At 32.5% G+C, this 24,668-nt stretch overlaps 1 protein-coding gene across 4 annotated transcripts in view; it reads left to right on the top strand.

Moving 5' to 3' along the window:
• The window catches only part of LOC114332298 (high affinity cAMP-specific and IBMX-insensitive 3',5'-cyclic phosphodiesterase 8), a 1,526,162-nt gene that overhangs the window by 1,355,125 nt on the left and 146,369 nt on the right, over window positions 1–24,668 (top strand). For all 4 annotated transcript variants that reach the window (XM_050658208.1, XM_050658210.1, XM_050658209.1 and 1 more), the window contains one exon: window positions 4,525–4,582. In XM_050658208.1, the coding sequence (XP_050514165.1) occupies window positions 4,525–4,582 (58 nt within the window). The remainder of the gene's footprint in view (window positions 1–4,524; window positions 4,583–24,668) is intronic.

The raw sequence follows: 24,668 nt of genomic DNA, 5'->3' as shown, positions 1-24,668 counted from the left end.
TCACATGATGGTTCCTCTACATGCTGAAGTTCTTCAAGGTTTTACAGTACAATAAGAACAAAATGCTAAAAATAGCTACATATTAATGATAAGTGTGTGCATCTCTATACTATATAATGTAAACTAGCTGATTCTTCCTCCTTCCTGTTTTCTGGTAAGTTCCTTAACTGAGGTGGTCGTTGTCACCACTTGCTTTATTCTCATGCGTAATGTTGGATATTTTTACATTGTAGGTCAGTCCGTTGTTTTCTATGTCTTGTATTTAAGCTAATGATGGCTTCTGTAAAGCCAAAACGTGTTCTTTTATGATTTTTAACAATAATAAATAACCTTGTGGTACCTCTTCGAGTTTTTTTTTGTAACTGATTTTAGATATATTCCGTATGCACGCCAATGGTCCATATAAAATTCTTAATTGTATGTCAAAAAATCCGAAAAAACTGCTTCTTAAAACCAACCAAATTCCATTTGCATGTCTCAACCGGTTTTAGAGCAATGAATAAATCGTCAGTTTGCAAGAAAAAAATCAACATCCCGCATCTTGGAAACACAGCATTTGCGAACACATGTTTATAAAGTAAACTGTCATTATTTTTTATGTAGAATTACCCTTTAAAGTTTGTCGCACTTATTTCGAATCACCCTGTATTGATGAAGAACGTGGCTAGTTGTTAAAGTACCTAACTTTTTTATTATCCAACATAAAAAAATGAATCAAAAAAGAAAATGTCAAAAAGCCTAAGGTTGCAATAAAGTTTTAATTTCAATATTTTGTAGAAGCTAGAATATTCCACAGGGTGTTCCGAACTTTAACGAAAAAACACAGTATGATTGTTACACCCGGTATAAAATGACACTTACCTGTCTATGTCTAGCAACAATAATATTACAGTGATATTTTTAAATAATAAAGCTACAACATACCTACAAAATCGTTCAAATAGGACAACTGGTTTAGGAGATTCGAGACATCAAACATTTTTAAGGTGTTCCTTTAATTTTGCCGGTGCGTGTTTTATTGATGTATTATAGGTACATACCTAATGAAGACCAATAAATGAACGTGACATACGGCGATATGGTGTATTCCACGAATATACGACTGTTTTGGATTATCGCGACAACGAATAATTTAGTGTGCAACATAAGAAGTACGAAAGTATTTTGCTCTAATAATTACTCCAATAAACAACTTACTTTCGTTCTGCATATGTTGCAAAGTAAAATATTCGTTGTCGCGATAATCTAAGAGGGTCGTATATTCGTGGAATGGGTATATACTGTATAATTTTCAGTGTCACCACCGAATTGCATGAAAATTTGGTTTTAGGTTCGTCTTACCCTTTACTTCATTATTGGAATTTGGTTGCTTCTACTTGGGGGGTGAAAACTACCACTTCCAGGAGGTGAAAAAACATACGTTCGAGATAAGTCCCGAAAAATGATAAATCGACTAATTCTAAGCAAATCTGGAATTCTTGCTTGAAATGTTGACGGGTATTTTAATTAGTAACACTTGGAATTTCAATAGATTCTCTTAAAATGTTTTACAATCACATATCACGGTAACAGCGAAAATATATTTTTGTACTTCAGGGACCTGATCGGAAGTGTATGGACCCCGCAACACTCCCTATGGAAAAGTGTCCCCGGTCAAATTTAACGAAAGTTCGGTCAATGACAATTCTCAGTGCGTAGATTAAAAAATTCCATGGGACCTAGGTCTGAAAAACTACATTCTGAAGCTACAGCCTTCTGAAGTTATTGGATTCAGGTATTCAGTGCACATCAAGTGCATTAATTCACAATCAAGTGAACGAAAATATTTATTATTGAAAGAATAGACTCATTTATTTTATGCATATTTCCATGCTGCATATGAATCCGTGATCAAAAATAGTATAGTGTTTTGGTCTTCAAAAAACCTTCAAAAAGACCTCAGAAAACTGAAGAAGAGCGATAGAAAATTTGCTGCTAGAGCGATATAAGTATTATCATGTTTTCATGAATGCTTCATACTTATCCAATACCAGTGGAGCTGTAGTTATGCCGTATCTTTAGAAACAACTGAACAGTGGCGGATATATGGGGGGATAGGGGATACGGTCCAGAATTAAGGAAAAAAATAAATTAACGTACAGATAGTTGAAGATGACTTAAACCCGATTTTGCCATAAACGATTCAAATTGACCTTTCTTACGGTGCCTATCCGTTCCGAATGTTGGCGTAAGCATGGTTTGTAATGCTTGTGTTATTAGAAATCGTCCGATTGTCGATGTATCAAACCACTTTCTCAGCCAAGATATGCTTCTTCTCTCTTGTCCTCTCCTTGAAGAATGAGTTGCAATAAGCCATATTTATCTCTCTTCATTCCTGATGGCATGGCCAAAATATTCCAATTTGCGCTCTTTAATGGTGTTAATAATCCCCCATTTTTTACCCACTCTACGTAGGACCTCAACGTTAGTCACACGATCAACCCATGAAATTCTTAAAATATCTCTGTAACATCACATGTCAAAGACCTCGAGTTTTCTTAAAGAAGCTTTAGAAAGTGTCCAGGCCTCTTATTTGTTTAATAACGTCGAAAATAGAGATTTAGTCTCCATTATCTAAGCCCGTTTGGTTTTCAAGATGATTATTGGATTATCATGTTTCACTTTATAAAATGCTTTTTGCAGTCGGTAAAATAAGTGCCTATATACAGAGAGAGTCTGTAAAGTGGAATAAATTCAATATCTCAAATACTAATTGTTTTTTTGGAAAATGCTCAGACCCGTCGATTAGTATTTCAAATTGTCCTTTTTGACATTCAATAAAAATGTAGACAGGGTGTCCGAATTTAGAGATATGACGTCATCGTCGATTTTCTTAAATGGCAACACTGTCATTTTGATAGCTAATTTGATAGGGTTTGTAAAGTTATACATAACTGCAAAATATCAAATTTTTATTCTCTACCATTTACAAGATAATAGAAAATAACAAAGTTATATCTGTAATTTGGAATATATTCAATAATTAAAATACTAACTGTTTTTTTGAAAAATGCTCAGACCTGTCGATTAGTATATCAAATTGTCATTTTTGACATATAATAATAATGTATACAGGGTGTCCCAATTTAGAGATATGACGTCATCGTTGATTTTCTTAAATGGCAACACTGTCATTTTGATAGCTATTTTGATAGCGTGTGTAAAGTTATACACATCTGAAAAATTTCAAAATTTTATTCCCTACCATTTACAAGATAATAAAAAATAACAAAGTTATGAAGAACAAGAAGTAATCAAATAATAATTGAATTTATTTATTTCAATTAAGCAAATGCTCATAACGTTGCCCATTGACAATTTGACAATAATTGAGGGCAACATTATGAGTTTTTGCTTAATTTATTGAAATAATTAAATTCAATTATTAGTTGGTTACTTCTTTTTCATAACTTTGTTATTTTTTATTATCATCTAAATGGTAGAGAATACAAATTTGAAATTTTGCAGTTGTGTATAACTTTACACACCCTATCAAAATAGCTATCAAAATGACAGTGTTGCCATTTAAGAAAATCAACGATGACGTCATATCTCTAAATTGGGACACCCTGTATACATTATTATTATATGTCAAAAAGGACAATTTGATATACTAATCGACGGGTCTGAGCATTTTTCAAAAAAACAGTTAGTATTTTAATTATTGAATATATTCCAAATTACAGATATAACTTTGTTATTTTCTATTATTTTGTAAATGGTAGAGAATAAAAATTTGATATTTTGCAGTTATGTATAACTTTACAAACCCTATCAAATTAGCTATCAAAATGACAGTGTTGCCATTTAAGAAAATCGACGATGACGTCATATCTCTAAATTGTGACACCCTGTATACATTATTATTGAATGTCAAAAAGGACAATTTGAAATACTAATCGACGGGTCTGAGCATTTTCCAAAAAAACAATTAGTATTTGAGATATTGAATTTATTCCACTTTACAGACTCTCTCTGTATATACGCCAAAGTTGACATCCCTGTACCTCTATATGAGCATATGGCTCCAAGGCAAATAGAGCTTCTCAGGTTTCTAATCTCTTAATATTTATTACCTTTTTCTTTGGCCAGTGTGTCAAAGTCAAATCTTATATTTTGTGGAAATGTCTATAGTTTGTTATACCAAAATTAAAATTCGAAATATCTAAATAAAGTTGAGATATCGCCAGCTGAATATAAAATGTAACTCAAATTACAAAATATAACTTTTTGTATTATAAATTCAAATCTAAATTCAATCAAAAAATTTTATTTAGAAAAGTTGTGCAGGTTTTTATTACATTATGGTATCTATCAAATGCCCAGTTATCAACCAGTTATAGATCATGGTCACTTTTTGGGGGTTCACCGCTCGCCTGTACCCTGTACTAACACGCCCTTAATCATAAATAATTTTTCAAATGCTTTATAAAACATTAAACGGCTACTTGTACATTTTTTATTTATATTTCTTTTTTGTTCTAGTGCGTTCGAAAAAGATGACAATACGATAGGATCATTATTAGATTCTGGATTTAATAGGGTAAAGTATATTCCAATGCTATTTAGAATTTTTGCATAATATAATTTATGTATACATATTAATTCATTTTTGTTGAACACCCTATGGAATATTCTATCATTTGTAAAATACTAAAATTAAAACCCAACTGTAGTCTCAGATTTTTTTAACATTCTATTTTTTGAGTCATTAGCCTATGTTTGATAATACAAAAGTTAGGTACTTTAACAACTAGCCATGTTCTTCATCACTACAGGGTGTTTCTAAATAAGTGCTACAAACGTTAAAGGTAAATTCTGCATGAAAAAATAATCACCGTTAGCTCAATAAACATATGTCCGCAAATGCTTGGTTTCCGAGATACGGGATGTTGAATTTTTTTACAAACTGATGATTTATTTATTGCCCCAAAACTTACTGAGATATATAAATGAAATTTGGTAGGTTGTAAGAGATAGTTATTCTGAATTAAAAAGTAATGACAGTTTGCTTTATAATTGTATGTCCGCAAATGCTTCGTTTCCGAGATACGGGATGTTCATTTTTTTTACAAACTGACGATTTATTTATCGCTTTAAAACCGGTTGAGCTATGCAAATGAAATTGGATGACTTGCATGGCCAAAACAAGACAAGATACAAGCAAAACACGAAGGCATCTAGAGACCAATGAAATAAAGATCTTAGGAAGGATGGCTGGAAAAGGACTAGAGGATATGGTAAGAAGTAAAGTAATCAGACGCATATGTGGGGTAGACAATATAAATACCTAAGTAAAGAACAGAAAAGAAGAGTGAAATGAACACAAGTAGGATGTCTGAATCAAGGATAGTAAGAATAGCCAGGGACAAGTCACTGTTAGGCATAGGAAGTATAGGACGCCCTAGGAAAAGATGGAATGACAACTTAGGGGCAGAATGACAGGCACCGTTGAAGAAAAACAGGCAGTACTGCCGATATAAAAGAAGAAGAAGAATAATAAAACCGGTTGAGATATGTAAATGAAACTTAATGAGTTTTAAGACGTTTGCACATTTTTGACATACCATTAAGAATTTTATATCCATCATTGGCGTGAATAGGGGTAATATACCCATATTATATTATTGTTACGGGTCATATTACCCGTATGCGCGCCAATGGTAAATATAAAATTTTTAATTGCATGTCAAAAAATGTGCAATAACTATCTCTTACAACCTACCAAATTTCATTTACATATTTCAACCAGTTTTAGTTCAATAAATAAATCGTTAGTTTGTAAGAAAAAATTCAACATCCCGTATCTCGGAAACCAAGCATTTGCGGACATATGTTTATAGAGCAAGTGGTGATTATTTTTTCATGCAGAATTACCCTTTAACGTTCGTAGCACTTATTTAGAAACACCCTGTACTGATGAAGAACATGACTAGTTGTTAAAGTACCTAACTTTTGTATTATCCAACCTAAGCAAATGAATCAAAAAAGAGAATGTTAAGAAAACCTGAGGTTATAGTTGGGTTTTAATTTCAGTGTCTTATAAATGCTAGAATATTCCACAGGATGTTGCGAACTTTAAGAAGAAAACATAGTGTAACATTAGGTATGATTTTAAATAAAAATTTGGGCCACTTGATGTTTTTTTTTACTTTTTTCTTACTCTTTTCTCTTCAAAGATAAAAATAAAATTGCTTTTAATACCAAATAGCCTCTAATACTTGAAACTCACAAAATGAATTGTAAGAAAATGTAGTCTATAAGAAAATGTGAAAGCATTATAGAAAATATATTTCAAACAATCTCTGCAGAAATATTGGTCTAGTAAAGCGCATTAAATTTGCAGCTAACTGAAAAGTTTATATGTGTATGTCATAAAGTATCAGATTTTTCTGTGTCGAATTTTTATATAGCTCACCGTTAAAATGATTTCATGAAAATTGTAAATAACAAAATAGGCCTACAATGTGGCACAATTTTAAGAGAATATTATTATAGAATTGACATTTTGATGAAATCTCTTAAAACTCTTTGTATAATAACTGATTATGTAGATATATAATTTATATTAACTCGTAATATATTATATAGGTGTTCCGTTTTATCTTTGCACAAACGTCATGACTCATTTGCAAACAAGTTAAATCAAAACATTAAGTGAAGTACATCGATATGTACATAATATCACTGAATGTAGTGTCAATGTAATAATTAGAAAATGGCTATTATCATTTTACACAGTTATATTATGTATTTATATTTAACTATGTATACCTAATAATATAAGTATATACATATACAGTAAGGTCTCTTTTTATGCGGATTATTTCTATGCGATTTTGAAGTTATGCAGTTGGTGTTTCGTTCAAAAATGTCTATTATTAACAATTGTATAATTAATATTAACTATTTCCGTCTAGTAGTCTGAGAGTTTGCAGTTCGGGTATTCCCCTTGTTACATGATGTACTCTGCAGCTATTATATCAATCTGAATTTCGCATTGAAAGGTATTAGGTCTGGATCCTGCGTGTAAAAAAAAGTTGATTCATAGCAAGCTGAAAATTTGTTAATAGCTTAAGGGTGTCTAGTCAGACAAACTTTGATGTATGGAAACACTGGAACAGGGGAAGTTTTAATTGTGGAACAGGTTAAAAATTTGGAACGGTCATACCATAAAAACGTCACATGTATTTTGTCCTACAGTACTTCCAATTGATTTGTTACCCTTTCATTAAACTCTAATGGAAAAATCAGACTGCTATTTATCACCAAATGGACATTTTAATGAGTGGAAAACGTAGAACATGTCAAATGACAGAAATTGTGACAGGTGATGAATAGCAGTCTGATTTTTGCATGACAGTTTAATGAAAGGGTAACAAATCAATTGGAAGTTCTGTAGGACAAAATACATGTGACGTTTTCGTGGTCTGACCATTCCAAATTTTTAACCTGTTCAACAGTTAAAACTTCCCCTGTTTCAGTGTTCCCATATATCAAAGTTTGTCCGACTAGACACCCTTAAGCTATTAACAAATTTTCAGCTTGTCATTAATCAACCTTTTTTTCATACGCGGGATCCAGACCTACATAACCTGTAATAATTGTTTTAAAATTAAATTTAAATGTTGCTGATTTCAAGTTGCAGTATAATAAACAGCACATTTTGATTTCTGGATTGAAACATTTAATTAAGTGTCGTAAAGTTTTATGTTCCATATAGAAGAGGTTTTTGCAATCTCAATGTCGTTAGTCTGCGTTTTTAATTTCTTCTTTAAGACTTTATTTGGCCCAATGAAGAAAAAAAACATCAAAGAAACAATTTTTGGTGGACAAACGTCCACCACTTTATGTGATTTTAGTAAATCACGGAACGTATCCCTACTTTTTCAATGCAAGTAAAGTCTTTTATCTACGACTGATACATAATATATGTATTATACTTGTGGTGTTTGCAATATAATGCCATATAATAATCCCTTAGGGATTAATAATGCGGGATTAATAGCTATTAATCCCTCTGGCACAACAATCACAAAATTCACCACGGAAACAAAATAATCAACCTCAACAAGTGTCACTGTCAAACGAATAGTATATTTGACAGTTTGTGTTGAGATGGACGAAAATGAAGAATCTTTTAATTGTACACCACCAGAAATTGTAGAACTAGCTACAGCAACAGCATCTACCTTAATACCTGAAACATCGAAATCCATTTATAATAAAACGTACGCAACCTTCAACGAATGGCGTGTTCGAAACAACGCGAAATCATTTTCCGAAAATGTTCTGCTGTTCATTTATCGCCCGTGGAGCCGTTCGCTAATAAGTTATTTTCAGAGACAGTGACATTACCGCATTTGTTGTGTTTATTGGAATTTATAATTATTAATATTGTGTTTATTTTAAAAAGTTATATTGTGTTAAATATATTATAACATATTATTATATATATATATATATATATATATATATATATATATATATATATATATATATATATATATAGTAAGATCTCGTTTTATGCGGTGGATACGTTCTTCAGAAAACCGCATATAAAAAAATCGCATAAAATAGTAGATTATACCACGAGTCAATAATGATGGCTATTATTCCCGAGGAATATTTACGAACCGAGCCGCGTTAGCGGCGAGGGAGTAACATTCCGAGGGAATGAGAGCCATTATTGCGAGTAGTATACTCTACTTTATCTACGACAAATTAATTAATTTAAGATTTTTAATGAACAACTTTATTTGTTAAAAACATTAAAATTAGTAATAGTATAATTAATAAACTGAATTGGTTGAGAATCATCATTAACTTTAGTAGAGTTTTTAATACAAATATTTGGGATCTCGATTGCTGTAGAACAAGAAGATGGTACATTACTGTTTATCTCTTTAGGTTTATATACTTTTTGAGGTTGATTATTTTGTTTCCGTGGTGAATTTTGTGATTGTTGTGCCAGAGGGATTAATAGCTATTAATCCCGCATTATTAATCCCTAAGGGATTATTATATGGCCTTATATTGCAAACACCACAAGTATAATACATATATTATGTATCAGTCGTAGATAATAGTATATTAAGTATGGAGAACGGTAAGGGTTTTATACCGATCGAAGACAATTGTTTGTGGAGGAGGAGCGGAGCGACGACTCCAAGTATTGTCTGAGATCGGTTACCCTTAACGTTCGACATGCTTATAACGTTTTTTGCACGATTGATACCATTATAAATTATAAAATTAAACATTTTCGTCATATTGACTAATTTCATTCATTTTATCAAGATAGATACTTTGGTTGTTAGGTAGTAACTAGGGTGCATAATAACAATGGAGAATTGAGTTTTTATTTAGTTGTCAATAATTAAGTACAATTTTGATTATACTCTGGGCTAATTAGCAAAATTCATGGAAAAGTTATTTACCAGCAATTTTATTGCTGGAATCGAATTGTAAGATCCTATATATTAATAATATAGGTATGCAAAGTCCGCAGATAGTGTGCTACTTTTTTTATAAACAAAATGGCGCCGACAAATCGTATTTTTTTCAATTATTGCTCTATAACTCCGAAGATTTTAACTTTACAACAAAAACACCCAAATAAAAATTCACCGCAATTAAATTCTGCATAGAGATACGTTTTTCACGATTTGCTCCGACGAAAATTTTTCTCGGAAAATGCGGGGTTTCCTAACAAAAACTATAATTTTCAAATAAAGTTTTAGGTAAGTAATTATTAATCAATAATTAAATAACTTAGTGACATTAAAGATTTCTTGGTATAGATTGTAATTCCAGAAGCTGGTGAAAATTAAACGAATATTTTAGCAGCAATTCATTTGTTAATTAACAATTTACGATCGCAATAATAACCCAAATAATCGTGATACATTGATCAAACTTATAAAGATTATAAAGATGAGATACTTATTTAATATTTTATCGACAAAATATAAATTTTTCTTTTTTTGGATAGTCTTTAAATTTTGAAAAAAAAATAGTTATAATACGTTGGTCTAATTAGTAAAGTACAAAAAAGGTTATTTACCAGCAATTTTATTGCTTTAATCGAATTATAAGATCCTATATATTATTAATATAGGTATGCAAAGTCCACAGATCGTGTGATACTTTTTTATAAACAAAATGGCGCCGACAAATCGTATTTTTTTCAATTATTGCTCTATAACTCCGAAGATTTTAACTTTACACCAAAAATACTCAAAAAAATTCACCCCATTTAATTCTACATAGAGGCATGTTTTTCCCGATTTGCTCCGACGAAAATTTTCCTCGGAAAATGTGGGTTTTCCCAACAAAATCTCGAATTTTCAAATAAATTTTTTGGGCCAGTAATTATTTATCAATTATTATAGAGCTTGGTGAAATAAAAGCTTTCTTGGTTTAGATTATAAATTCAGCAGCCGGTTAAAATGAAACGAATATTTTAGCAACAATTCAATTGTTAATTAACAATTTACAGTCGCAATAACAACCAAAATAATCATGAGACATTGATCAAACTTAGAAAGATTAAAAAGGTGTGATGCCTATTTAATATTTTGTCGACCAAATATAAATTTTTCATATTTTTGCATAATCTTTAAATGTTTAAAAAAAATTGTTATAAACAAATTAACATTTCTTAGAAATTGTTTATTACATTCTAATTTTAAAAAATACTTAAAATGCGCATTTCATAGGTCTTGAAAATGAATGCTTTAAAAAAATTTTCCAAACATTTGCAAAAAAGTTAGGAAACAGCAAAATAAATATACGATATCTCCATTGTTTATAATTTGTTTTAATTGTTTCAAAGCTTAAAAGCGAGTCTATGGTACAATCTAATTACTCACAAAGAATGTCAAAAATTAGTGCAATGGTTATATTTTAATCAAAGATTAAAAATACTTTTTTTTGTAATTTTTAGCGCGAAAGTAGGCTTGATACAGAGCCGGAGATAAAATGTTCACTCGAAGCGACTGACACGCTTAAACTCGCGCGAGTTGTGTATGTTGGCGGGTAGCTACGGTACTGTATTATTCTACTTTCGCGCGTGTAAATTCCAAAAAAATATATTTATAATCTTTAACTAAAATATAACCATTAAGGTGATAATCGATATTGTTTTATAAAAAATTAGCTTGTACTTTAAACTCACTTCTACGCTTTGAAAGAATTAAAAAAAAAATATTAACACCGTAGTAATCGTATGTTTACTTTGCTGTTTCATAACTTTTTTGTAAATGGTTGCAAAAATGTTTTAAAGCATTTATTTTCAAGATATTTGAAATGCCCATTTTAGCTATTTTTTAAAATTATAATATAATAAAAAATTTCTGAGAAACGTTAATTTGTTTATAACTATTTTTTTTAAACATTTAAAGATTACACAAAAAAATAAAAAATTTATATTTTGTCGACAAAATGTTAAATAGGCATCTCATCTTTATAATATTTCAAAGTTTGATCAGTATATGACTTTCTGACGAACTCTGACTTTGACCTAAACCTAAGATTAAGATTCACAAAATGCTATATATGGTCGGTGCTCCTATATGGCATGGAAGGATGGACTTTAAAAATAAACACAATGAATAAGCTAGAGGCATTTGAGATGTGGATCTATCGACGAATCCTTAAAGTTCCCTGGACCGCAAGAATAACAAATGAAGAAATCCTGAGAAGAGTTGGTACAGAACGACAACTGATGTGCACAATTAAACAGAGAAAAACGGCATACCTGGGACACATAATTAGAAATGAAAGATATCAGTTTCTGCAAACCTTAATTGAAGGAAAGCTCGAAGGAAAAAGGGGAGTGGGCAGGAAGAAAATGTCATGGCTCCGTAATGTCAAACAATGGACAGGACTAAAAAACATAGGAGACCTAATACATACTGCAAGGGATAGAGAAAAATGGTCAAACGTGATCGCGAACATCCACTAGTGGATTGCATAAGAAGAAGATCAGTATATCATAATTATTTTGGTTATTATTGCGACCGTAAATTATTAATTAACAATTGAATTGTTGCTAAAATATTCGTTTAATTTTCACCATCTTCTGGAACTATAATCTAAACCAAGAAGTCTTTTAAGTCACCAAATTATTTAATTATTGGTAAATAATTACTTATCTAAAACTTTATTTGAAAATTAAAGATTTTGTTGGGAAAACCCGCATTTTCCGAGGAAAATTTTCATCGGAGCATATCGGGAAAACACGTTTCTATGCAGAATTTAATCACGGTGAATTTTTATTTGAGTATTTTTGTTGTAAAGTTAAAATCTTCGGAGTTGTAGAGCAATAATTGAAAAAAACACGATTTTCGGGCGCCATTTTGTTTATAAAAAAAGTAGCACACTATCTGAGGACTTTGCATACCTATATTATTAATATATAGGATCTTATCATTCGATTCCAGCAATAAAATTGCTGGTAAATAACTTTTCCCAAAAATGGCCTATTCTCCGATAATCAGCCCAGACTATTATTATAAATTAAAATATGAGCGAAAGTGAATTTGAAGAAATTGAACGGGCTTGGGAAGAAGGGTGTTCCGCAATTATTCCCGAAAAATCCAAAATCCGTTATCAAAATACCTACCAAAGTTTTAAAAAATGGTGCGAAGGCAAGAATTTAAGAATCGAAGAAAACACTCTATTGGCATATTTTGTTCAAAGACATATGCAGTTGAAAGCTCCTGGAAGTCTCTGGGCAGAATATTCAATGAATAAACCCACCGTTTTTCTTTATGATGGCTTTGATATTTCCAAGTTTTCAACTTTGATCGCGTATTTGAAGAGAAAAAATGTTGGCTATAGGCCTAAGAAGTTTCAATATTAATAAATAATTCGTTAGTTTTCTTTATTCTTTCAAAAAATAAATTAAAATTAAGATATTTTTTAACTCGACGGTAAGTGAATTACTTACCGTCGAGTTGGAGTACTTACCGTCGAGTTGGATTACTTACCGTCAAGTTGCTAGTAAATGTCACCTACTGACGTAAAATCTATCACGGTAAACAGTCAAAAATGGTCAATCGTGCAAAAAAGAATATTCAGGATGGTATTGACAACATTAACATGCATGTAATATTGATGTGTACGTTCCTTGTATATCTCCGTATAAAGATATATTTGGCTGACTGTCGCAAGTCCTTTGACAAAAATTCTTTATATGTTTATTAAAATATATTGTGATAACCATATTGTTATCATAATTATACTTCATCTACATAATCTACCAAGTACTACGTACTTTGTAGTCACGATCTTAGTATTGACATTCGAGTTCGAATGACATATTGCTATATTTTTCCTGTCCTACTGTATGTAGTACAGTACATTCTGCCATAACACAGCTAAAGGATGACAAAGCAGCAGGTCCCGATAATATACAAGCAGAACTACTTAAACTGATGGAAAACGAATCAATAGAAATAATCACAAAGATATTCAACAACATATAGGCCAGGGTAATAAGACAAAAATATACCCTGTTCGTGACACTTCAGCAGCCAGAGTACTGAAGCGTTTTTCCGACAAGTAATACCTATAGGAACAAATTGTAACTATTTCCTGCGTAGGATCTGGCGGCCATTTTTATTTATAAACAATTAACTGTCAAAAATGGTATTTTTCCATTTCTCTTCAAATCAATGGAAAACAGTGAAACTTATGATTTTTTAGTACAAATATCTTTGAGATTATGGAAAAAGTTTTAAATCATTTATTGTTAATATAATTATTGCGAAATAAGGTCGGAATTACAAAAAAAATTATTTTCGCAATAACTGTTGTAAAAATTAGTGTACAGGTTTGAAGTTTTTGTCTATTGAGGGTTCTTTCGTGCTTAATTTGTGATAAAAAATTTCAAAGCGATTTATTCAATTGTTTAAATTTTATTCGAATTGTTTATCTCAGAGAGCATTTTTTTTTGCAATAACATAAGTCAGAAAAAAATGACGTTAGAACCATTTCACAGATGTCAAATGGAAGAGCATGAGCTATATTTTCAACTTGGTTTAAAAAAAGCGAATATAAAATGCATTTATTGGTAATAAATAATTATGCAAAAGTATCGTAAATATTTCCTTATAAACTTTTTGGATAACTTTTTCAAAAAAATTAACTTTTTTACCCTGTTTTAAGTGCACAACTACCAAGTAATGTTATTTAAATTATAATTGATAAAAAATTGTAATAAATATATATAATTTCTTATATAACAAAATAAAAAGTTTATAAGGAAAGCTTTACGAAACTTTCGCATAATTATTTATTACTAATAAATTCATTTTTTATTCGATTTTTTAAACCAAGTTGAAAATATAGCTCATGCTCTTTCATTTGACACCTGTGGAATGGTTCTAACGTCATGTTTTCCTGACTTATGTTATTGCAAAAAAATGCTCTCTGGGATAAACAATTTGAATAAAATTTAAACAATTGAATGAATCGCTTTGAAATTTTTATCACATATTAATCACCAAAGAACCCTTATATGACAAAAATTTCAAAGCGGTACACTAATTTTTACAATAGATATTGCGAAATTAATCTTTTTTGCAATTCCGACCTTTTTTCGCAATTATATTAACAATAAATGAGTATATAAAACTTTGTAATTCGTCATTTTAAAGCTTTTTCCATAATATTAAAGATATTTGTACTAAAAAAAATCATAAGTTTCACTGTTTTCCATTGATTTGAAAAAAAAAGGGAAAAATGCCATTTTTTGACACTTAATTGTTTATAAATAAAAATGGTTGCCAGATCCTACGCAGGAAATAGTTACAATTTGCTCTTATAAGTATTACCTGTCGAAAAAACGCTTCAGTGCCCTGGCTACTCGAGTGTCATGAGAAAAACCTTATTACCCTGGACTAATATACAACTCTTGAGAAATACCAACAGAATAGCTGAAGTCTGAGTTTATTGCACTTCAAAAAAGCCAGGAGCCAAAAAATGCGAAGAAACCAGGAGCTAAAATTGTTCCTAAAGGTAATCCATACGAGAATTTACAAGCTATGTGAAAGTCAAATTTCGTCCAAACAGTTCGGGTTCATAAATGTTGTTGGTACGAGAGAGGCTTTGTTTCCAATACAAGTCTTATTCCAGAGATGGAGAGACGTCAATTGCGACGTATACGCATGTCTGGTTGATTACGTGAAGGCGTTTGATCGAGTACAACACGCCAAGATGATGCAAATACTAAAAGAAGCAAGAATTAATAACCAAGATCTGAAAATAATTAGAAACCTTTACTGGAATCTGACTGCAAACCTCAGAGTTGACGGTGAACACACCGAATATGTAAAAATCATGCGTGGAGTGAGGCAGGGCTGCATTTTGTCCCCCTAATTTTCAATCTTTACTCTGAAAGAATATTTATCGAAGCATTGCATAAAACTGAAAAAGGTATTCTACTAAACGGGTACCGGCTTAATAACATCAGGTATGCAGATGACACCATAGTATTTGCGGACAACCTAGAAGACCTACAAGTCCCCATTAACAAAATCACGTATTATAGTAAACAATATGAACTCAATATAAACGTAAAGAAAACAAAGCTTATGATAGTCAGCAAGAAAAAGATAACAGAAAGTCAACTATATATCAACCAAACCCCTGTAGAAAGAGTGAGGCACTACAACTACCTCGGCACCATAATAAATGAAGAATGGACCAACAGCCAAGAGATAAGAGAGCGCATCGGAAAAGCTAGATCAATCTTCAACCGTATGGGCGCGTTTTTCAAGAGCCACAACCTTTCTCTTGGTATAAAAGTAAGAATGTTGAGATGTTACGTCTTCTCTGTCCTTTTTTATGGTGTTGAATCATGGACTTTGAACGAGGATATGTGCCGAAAAATGGAAGTATTTGAGATGTGGCTATTTGGGAGAATTCTTAAAATCACCTGGACTGATCGGGTCACAAATGAGGAGAGGTAATGACCACCATCAAATTTCGAAAGTTGGAATACTTTGGACACATTATGCGAAATGAATCCAGATATTCCCCTCCTACAAGCCATCCTGCAAGGAAAAATATATGGATAGCGAGGTCCAGGAAAAAGAAGAACATTCTGGTTAAAGAACCTCAGAACCTGGTTCAACACAATATCTGTAGCTTTTCCGCGTTGCTGCAAAGTTGAAGATTTCCATGATGATCGCCAAGATTCGTCACGGATAGGCACATCAAGAAGAAGACTGTATGGAGTAGAAGCGTAGACTCTAACTGAGACTATGCTTAAACGCTTGATAGCCTTTGAGATGTGGGCATACAGACGACTACTAAAAATAAGCAGGGTCGACAGAGTTAGAAGTGAGGAGTTTCTTAGACGGCTGAACCAAGCTGGAATACTTCCGTCACATTATGAGACAACCTGGAATATATGATTTTTTACATCTCATCATTTAGGGAGAGATCCAAGGTAAACGTGGTCTTGGTAGAAGGCTGAGAACAATCTGAAAGAACATCATGGCTGAGAAATCTAAGGCAACGGTATGGAAAAGCCACTACATCGTTATTCAGAGCTGCTGTCAATAAAGTCACGATAGTGAATATGCTAGCCAACATGATATCCAACGATAGATAACCGTCATGGAACTACAAGAAGAAGACGTACATAATACAAACGTAGTACATATTTTGCGATCTGTGACTTATCAGAGCGCTTGAATTAAGATGGAGTTTGAGCTAAAACTTCTATTATGCGTGGTGTCAGACAGGGATGTGTTATGTCACCGATGTTGTTTAATGCCTAAACTAAGCCAGTTTTTGAGAGAGCGTTAAATAACCGTCGCGAAGGTATTAAAATCGGTGATTAAATTATTAATAACATCATATTATATGCAGATGACACCACCATAATGGCCGAGAGAGAGTGAGAGATAGAAAGAGAGAGAGAGAGAAAGAAAGAGAGATTCCAGAAGACGTTTAAACCCTATTGAACGCTGTAAACATCGAATGCACTGAAAAGGGCTTTACAATCAACGCAAATAAAACAAAATGGATGGTGGTTGGAAAAATTATTATCGAAGACTCTACAAAAACCGAAGTACTAAAATTAAATAACAAAATCCGAGAAAGGGTAGAACACTTTAGATATCTGGGTAGTTGGATTGACTGCAGAGTTTAAAGTTACGGGGAGATTTCGACCAGACCAGAAACTTTCACGCAAAGCTTTATTAACTACTGGCAGTCTGTATTGTACAGCAGAAGTCTGTCATTGACAACACGTCGCAGAGTATTGAAGTGCTAGGTCTGGTCTGCTTTGTTTATGGATGTGAAACCAGGACAAATAAAAATAAAAAAATCTTTATAACTTCAAAAAGGGTAAACCATCTGGTTGGCTGTATACCTTCGATGAGACAACGTAGAATGAAGTAAACACTTCTGTTGTATATAGGTATATATGGATCGAACCGAAAAAAACAACTTTATGAATAAAAAGCGTTCGAGTTGTGGTGGTACCGTCGCATGCTCACAATCCCGTAGGCAGCACACATATCTAACGAACGTGCGCTAGAGATCATGCATAAAGAGCAAAAATTGATCAACATCAAAATGAAAGAGGACCTAAATATCGCTTACTCATGTTGATCACTCGGATAAAATCGCAGGAACACGCTGGGTCGGCAGAATAAGATGTCCTAGCTGCGTAACATTAGACAGTGGATAGGTCGAACGGTCGAAGAATTGTTTCATCTAGCTGCCGATCGAGAAACATTTATTCATACACACCCAAACTTATATATGGAATCACCATGTATTTCAAAGTAATATTTAGTTCTTTTGAAAAAACTTGTTATTGTTGCGAAGAATAAAGTTTGTTATTGAAAATGAGATGAGACAATCGGATAGTACAGCTCGGTACGATATAGGTTATTTGCTTGAGTTGCAAATTGAACTAAAATAAATAAAGTAACTTTTGAGTCCAAACACGAAAATATTCCTCATGTGGGGTTATAGAACTTACAACGAGGAAAGATTATTGGTCTTGTGGAGAAAGTAATGTTCTCAGAGAGACATTGCTGTAGAGCTACGCGTAATACAGGGCTTTCTGTCCAAAACCTATGCTAGGTAAAAAGAACTAGAAAACCTCAAAAATAAAGCAAGGGAAAGTCGCCAAAAGTAATAACGGCTCTCCACGATCGTTTAATTGCTCAATCAGTTGGAAGATACCCAACCATTTCTCACCTGCAGCTCCAAAGGCAGCTTTTGGAAGGTGCAGATTTAACTGTTTCAGTTGAAACGGTAAGAAGAAGAGTTCGTACCAAGAAGTATACAGTAGGATACAGTTAAGGGTTCCCGAGTTATCCAGGCAGCACAAGATTGATCGCCTAAATTGGTGTCTTCACCACCAAAACTGCAACATTGGGAATTGACAAAATGTGCTATTTTCAAAAAAGTCAGGATGGTATGGTAAAATCAGATGACCCAAGAAATCGTGTTCTTAGAGGTCGAGGAAGACAAGCAAGAACGAAAACTGTCAGATCTGTTCACAAATATACAAAGGGAAGTGTAATGTACTGGAGAGGAATCGTGATCCATAAAAAACTCCTTTAATTTTGATCCAATCCACTATAACTGCTCACAGGTATGTTGATAACCTGGAGTCAGGCTATGTAGTTGTGAAACAGGAGAAAATTTAATTTTATTGCATGATAATGGACCTCCACATACCATTAGAGTGACTACAGACATCATTGAAGCAGAAGGTATTCCCTGTTTGGAGTGGCCTGCTTGCTCACTCGAGCTTAATCCTATAAAGTATTTGTGGGATATGCTTAAAAGAAAAATTAGAGCTTACCGGGATAATCCACAAAACACCGCACGGCTAGTACAAGCTGCTCTTAAACGATGGGGCAACCTACCACAACAAAATGTTGATAATTTATTAGGAGCGTGCCCACGCAAACTGAAGCTTGCATAAGGACTAGAGGTGATAACACTGACTACCACAAAATACAAAAAAAATTAATAAAAACAATTTAAACATTATTCGTTTTACATTGAAATTTTGTATGCAATTGACTTTAAAACAATTACTTTCAATTTGTTTGTTAAACACTTTATTGTTTTACTTAATTGTTATGTATTTGTTATTAAATTGCTTTAAAATAAATATTGTTTGATTTCGTGTGTTCGTTTTTTTTTTTTTTTTTAATTCGGACGAAATAGTAAGAAATGTCAGATGATTCCATATAAGTCTGGGTGTGCGTAGCTTGTTAATACAACGATAGCCAACGCTTAAAACAAGCATGCCACACAAAGAAGAAGATGTTTTTTTTATACATTTATAGGCTGATTTATCTTACGACGGAGACGTGGAGGACGTGGCTGTCTAACGAGGCACATTAAAGAATCGTCTGATATGAAAAGCATTGGCTAGTTTATCGTACAACGGGACGGAGTGACAACGGGGACGTACCTCTTCTATTGTTCTACGGCCCGTTATATATCTGCAGCACTGCTTAAGAGTTTTATTTAAATTTTACCTACCTAACTTACACTGATGTCCTACTAAGTACATTCATAATACCAAAGTGTTATAGTGAAAAATTTAAATATGACATATGTAGTTCTGAAAAATTTAAATATTACATATTATGTAGTTCGCTTTTTCACGTTTTCTCCATCTCCCATGTTATGAAACTATAAAAGTTGTGAAAGTCTCACTTGCGAGTATTATTATCTTCATTATTATCACCAGGCAAATGTTCCCAATCGCCAGATTTGCTATTATTTTACAAAATTATAATATAACAGGGTGCGCTGTGTAACGTGAGGTAAATGTAAAAAACACTTGAATTACTTCAAAAGCAGTACACGTAAAGAACGCTTAAATTACAAACTTCATAATTATCAAAAGATAATTATGAAATTTGTTTTAATACGGGTGCAGAATCAGGATCTTTTGCATAGTGTTGCCGTTCTTGTACTTAAGATGTTTCATTGTGCCGATAATATATATTTTTTTAAATAGACACATTATATAGAGTTGACTAAAAGTTTGGAAATGTTTAATTAATTCTTAAATGCCCAATTGATACAAAACAGAGATAAACCTATTTTGTAATATGAAGATTTAAATTTGATATTTGTTACGTTGTCAGACAGTAGTAGATAGTACATAGTCTAGAAAGCATAGAAACACATAATTGTGTCAATAATGTTTTTATCCAAACTATGTACAGGGTTTCTCATTATATTTTGACCCCCACCTATTTTCCTTAGTTTCGGGAATACAAAAAAAATTTTCAAATAAAAGTTGTATTATTTTATATGTACCGACCAACAGTGTAGCAACAGACCAAATTTTGTATACAGGGAGTGCCCAATAAAATGCATCTTCAATATTTCAAATTGGACACCCTGTATTTTTTTATAGTTTTGAGTAGCCCTCCATTTCTTGATTACAAATATATAACATAGTGTAGCATTAGTTTTGTTCTATAATGGAGTATGGTACTACTATACTATACCAAGATAAGAAAAAAATATATTTAAAAAAAATATATTTAGAAAGTCAACAAAATTAATGACTTACAATAAATACTACATTTAAGATACAATACTACATTTAAGATACAATAATACATTTAAGATTACAATAGATGCTCAAAGTGCCCTCCATTGTAATCAATGCACAAGTAATATCTTCGTCTCAAATTTTCTAATGCGTCAGATATTGTGTTAATATGACCATTTAAATTTTCAATTTCCGCGCGAACTTTTACCGTGATAGTGTTAATATTTGTATTTTAATCAATATACACTTTTTCTTTTAACAACCCCCATAAAAAGCTATCACATGGACTTTTGCCGTGATAGTGTTAATATTTGTATTTGAATCAAAATACACTTTTTCTTTTAAAAACCTCCATAAAAAGCTATCACATGGTGTTAAGTCGCGACTATTTGGTGGCCATGTAATGGTACCCTTATTGCAGATCCACACATTAAATTGATTATTTAAATGTTCTTGAACGACTTCGACATTATGTGGCGGTGATCCATCTTGTTGCCATATCATAGTATTTAATTGATTTTGTGTATAATTTTGATTTAATAACTCATCCACTTCTGTAATGACTGTGTCCAAATATGATTCCCCAGTTAATTTATAGTCATAAAACAATGGTCCAACTATTTTGTTTTGAAATATTCCGCACCACACATTTATTGATTTTCTTCCTGACTTTTTTATTTGCTTAATTTTTCTTTTTCTATTATTTTTCTCTTCCCACGAATACCTATTTCTTCTATTAAAAATGCCTGAAGTTGAAAAATTTGATTCATCTGTCCATAAAATGTTATAAAAATAAGTAGGATCATTGTTCAAATTTGTAAGCATGTCTTGACAGAACTGTAAACGCTTTTTCTTATGAATATCGGTAAGTACCGGTAATATTTTGTACGGCTTATAGTTGTGCTTTTTTAAAACTCTATGTATCGTCGCACGGCTTTTCTCTAATGCATTAGTAGCATTGTTTAGACTAGTTTCGGAATTTTCTAAAATAAAAATGTTATTATGGATTTAATCTATTATTTAAGTATCTAATTTTTACCTTCAAAGTAAAGCAAAGTATTAAGATCTTCATCATCATTTCCTACGATAGTACGTTTCTTCCGTTCAAACATCTTTTCATTTATGACATGACGATAAATATATAAAAATGTATTTGCAGAAGGAGTCTGTCGATCTGGATAAATCAGCCTTTATTCTCTTCTTGCCGCTTGCTTGTTTTTATTATTTTTTACATAAATTGAGAATATATCTACTTTTTCATCTGCAGTATAACTCATTTCGGTATGAAGACTGACAGTTTATAATAAATTAATAATTGTTTCATTTTGAAATGTCAGTTGCATAGCCTATGGTTACCCTTTTGTAGTACCATACGCCATTATTCGCGGTGTGCAAGTACTCGGAAGGGATACGCGAAACGATCGTGCGCGAATAGCGGAGAAATAATGCAACTTTCTTAAATAATTCATATTGTCAATTGAAATTGTCGAATTGACGTACATTTCATACCTATTGTCATTTAAGAAGAAAAATTATATATTGCTTCACAATATTAATATGATATTAATATGACAAAATGGACAATTACCAACCAGTGGAACAGGCTGGCTTCCGCAAAGGATATAGTACATCAGACCATCTGCTGACAATGAGAACATTGATAGAGAAGGCAAATGAATACCAACTACCCGTATTTCTTGCCTTCGTAGACTATGAAAAGGCGTTTGATAGTATCGAGATGTGGGCCATAGAACAAGCTATTAATAATTGTAGAATAGATTGGAGATATAGACAACTAATACATAATATATATGAAAATGCAACTATGATAGTACAACTAGACGAAAATACAAATCCCATCCCTATTAAGAGAGGCGTGAGACAAGGAGACGTAATATCGCCAAAGCTTTTCAACCTAGCACTAGAAGACGTCTTCAAAACGACAAATTGGTCAACCTATGGCATTAACGTTAATGGCAAGAAGCTAAATCACCTCAGATTCGCTGACGACATTGTGATTATAGCGAGCTCATTCGAGGAACTGCAAATTATGATAGAGGAACTCGCAGGCAGCTCCCAATACGTCGGTCTAAAAATGAACATGAAGAAAACAAAAATAATGACAAACACAGATGACCCCAGACGCATAACTATAAATGGCAGTGAGATAGAAAAAGTCCAGGAATATATCTACCTAGGCCAAATCCTGAAACTTGACAAAGAAAACCAAAGTGCGGAAATTAATAGGAGAGCAAGACTAGCATGGGCAGGATTTGGAAAACTTGGTTGGATACTTAAGAACCGCAAAATACATCAATATTTGAGGACCAAAGTGTTCAACCAGTGCATCCTTCCTATCATGACATATGGGTGTCAAACCTGGACCCTAACCAAGGCAAATATGAATAAACTAGCTACAACAGAAAGAGCTATGGAAAGAGCAATGTTAGGTATACGACTGTCAAATAAAAAGAGGAGCGACTGGGTAAGATCAAAAACAAAAGTCGAGGACATAACAACAAAAGTTGCCAAACTTAAATGGAGCTTTGCAGGCCACACTGTTAGACAAAAAGACCAACGTTGGAATGCCACGATACAACATTGGAGACCTTACCAAAGTAAACGACCGAGAGGAAGACCACAGATGAGATGGGTTGATGATATTAAAAGAGTAGCCGAAACGAATTGGAAATATGTTGCTCAGGATAGAGACCGATGGAAGGAGTTGGGAGAGGCCTATGTCCAAACGTGGACGATAGAAGGCTAAGAAGATGCAATTATTATATAAAGGTAAATTTAATTTGTTGTATTTTGCTTGCAGTACTGCATTTTAATAACTAATTTTATTTACTACATACATTTGTTTACGTTTTAATAACATAACCTAAATCTTATTTTTTTTTCTCATTATTTTTTTGGACTATGGCCTTGACAATTATCCAGTAACCAGGACCATATGGTTGGCCAATATAATTAAAAGTGCGAATAAAAGTGCAGAGCGAAGAAACCAGGTGTCGCTTTTCCGAACTTGCACATTCCCAATAGAACAAAACTAATGCTACACTATGTTAAATATATATTTGTAATCAGGAAATGCAGGGCTACTTAAAACTATAAAAAAATACTGGGTGTCCCATTTGAAATATTGAAGAGGCATTTTATTGGGCACTCCCTGTATACAAAATTTGGTCTGTTGCTATATTGTTGGTCGGTAAAGATAAAATAATACAACTTTTATTTGAAACTTTTTTTGTATTCCCGAAATTAAGGAAAATAAGTGGGGGTCAAAATATAATGAGAAACCCTGTACAACCAAATTTGAACAGAATAATTAAAAGTTTACTAAATTTCTGAATTAGTGTATATCTAATCTTGTTTTGGAAATGTCCTTCGTTGTTAATTTGACAGTGTTAGAAATTTACATGTCTTCCTCGTCTTGTGCCACTCCTGTCAGAGATTGGAAATCATTAAGGCTATCCTGACCTTGTTTACAGCTGACCTAAAAAGTTCATTAGTGGTGCAGCCCAACCATTGTCTCAAATTCCGCAACCATGACTTCCTTTTACGGCCTGAATTCCGTTTTCCTTCTATTTTCACTTGCATTAATTAATATGTATTCATCGATATAATTTATTTGCCTTAGCTTTGCAGCTATTGCTGGTTTAAGTTTGTAAATTCTACTATTTAAGTATTCCCAAGAAAGATAATCTTTAGGATTCAAATCAAGTGAAAAAGACGGCCATTTAATGCTACTTAATCTACCAATCCATCGTCTGCAAATGTCTGATCTAAATAATGCCGAACATTTATACCAAAATGAGCTTTAGCTCGGTATTGTTGAAACCGTATCTCATTAAAACTGGATCCCAACATGTCATAATAATTATTGATTGTTAAATTTTGTTCAATAAAAAACGGCCCAATGAACTGAATACACACTATTAGTCCCCATACCCCAGGCTGTGGGTGAAAAAACGTGATATAATTCAGGAATTCTTGAAACCTATCAGGTGTTGTAAAGGATGATACCAGGAATAACTTCTACTAAAATGTGACCAAAAAT

This window comes from Diabrotica virgifera, chromosome 8 (assembly GCF_917563875.1).
Source record: "Diabrotica virgifera virgifera chromosome 8, PGI_DIABVI_V3a".
In the NCBI taxonomy this organism is placed as follows: domain Eukaryota; kingdom Metazoa; phylum Arthropoda; class Insecta; order Coleoptera; family Chrysomelidae; genus Diabrotica; species Diabrotica virgifera.
Note: the sequence above shows the minus strand (reverse complement) of the source record. Positions and strands in the feature narration are given on the sequence as shown.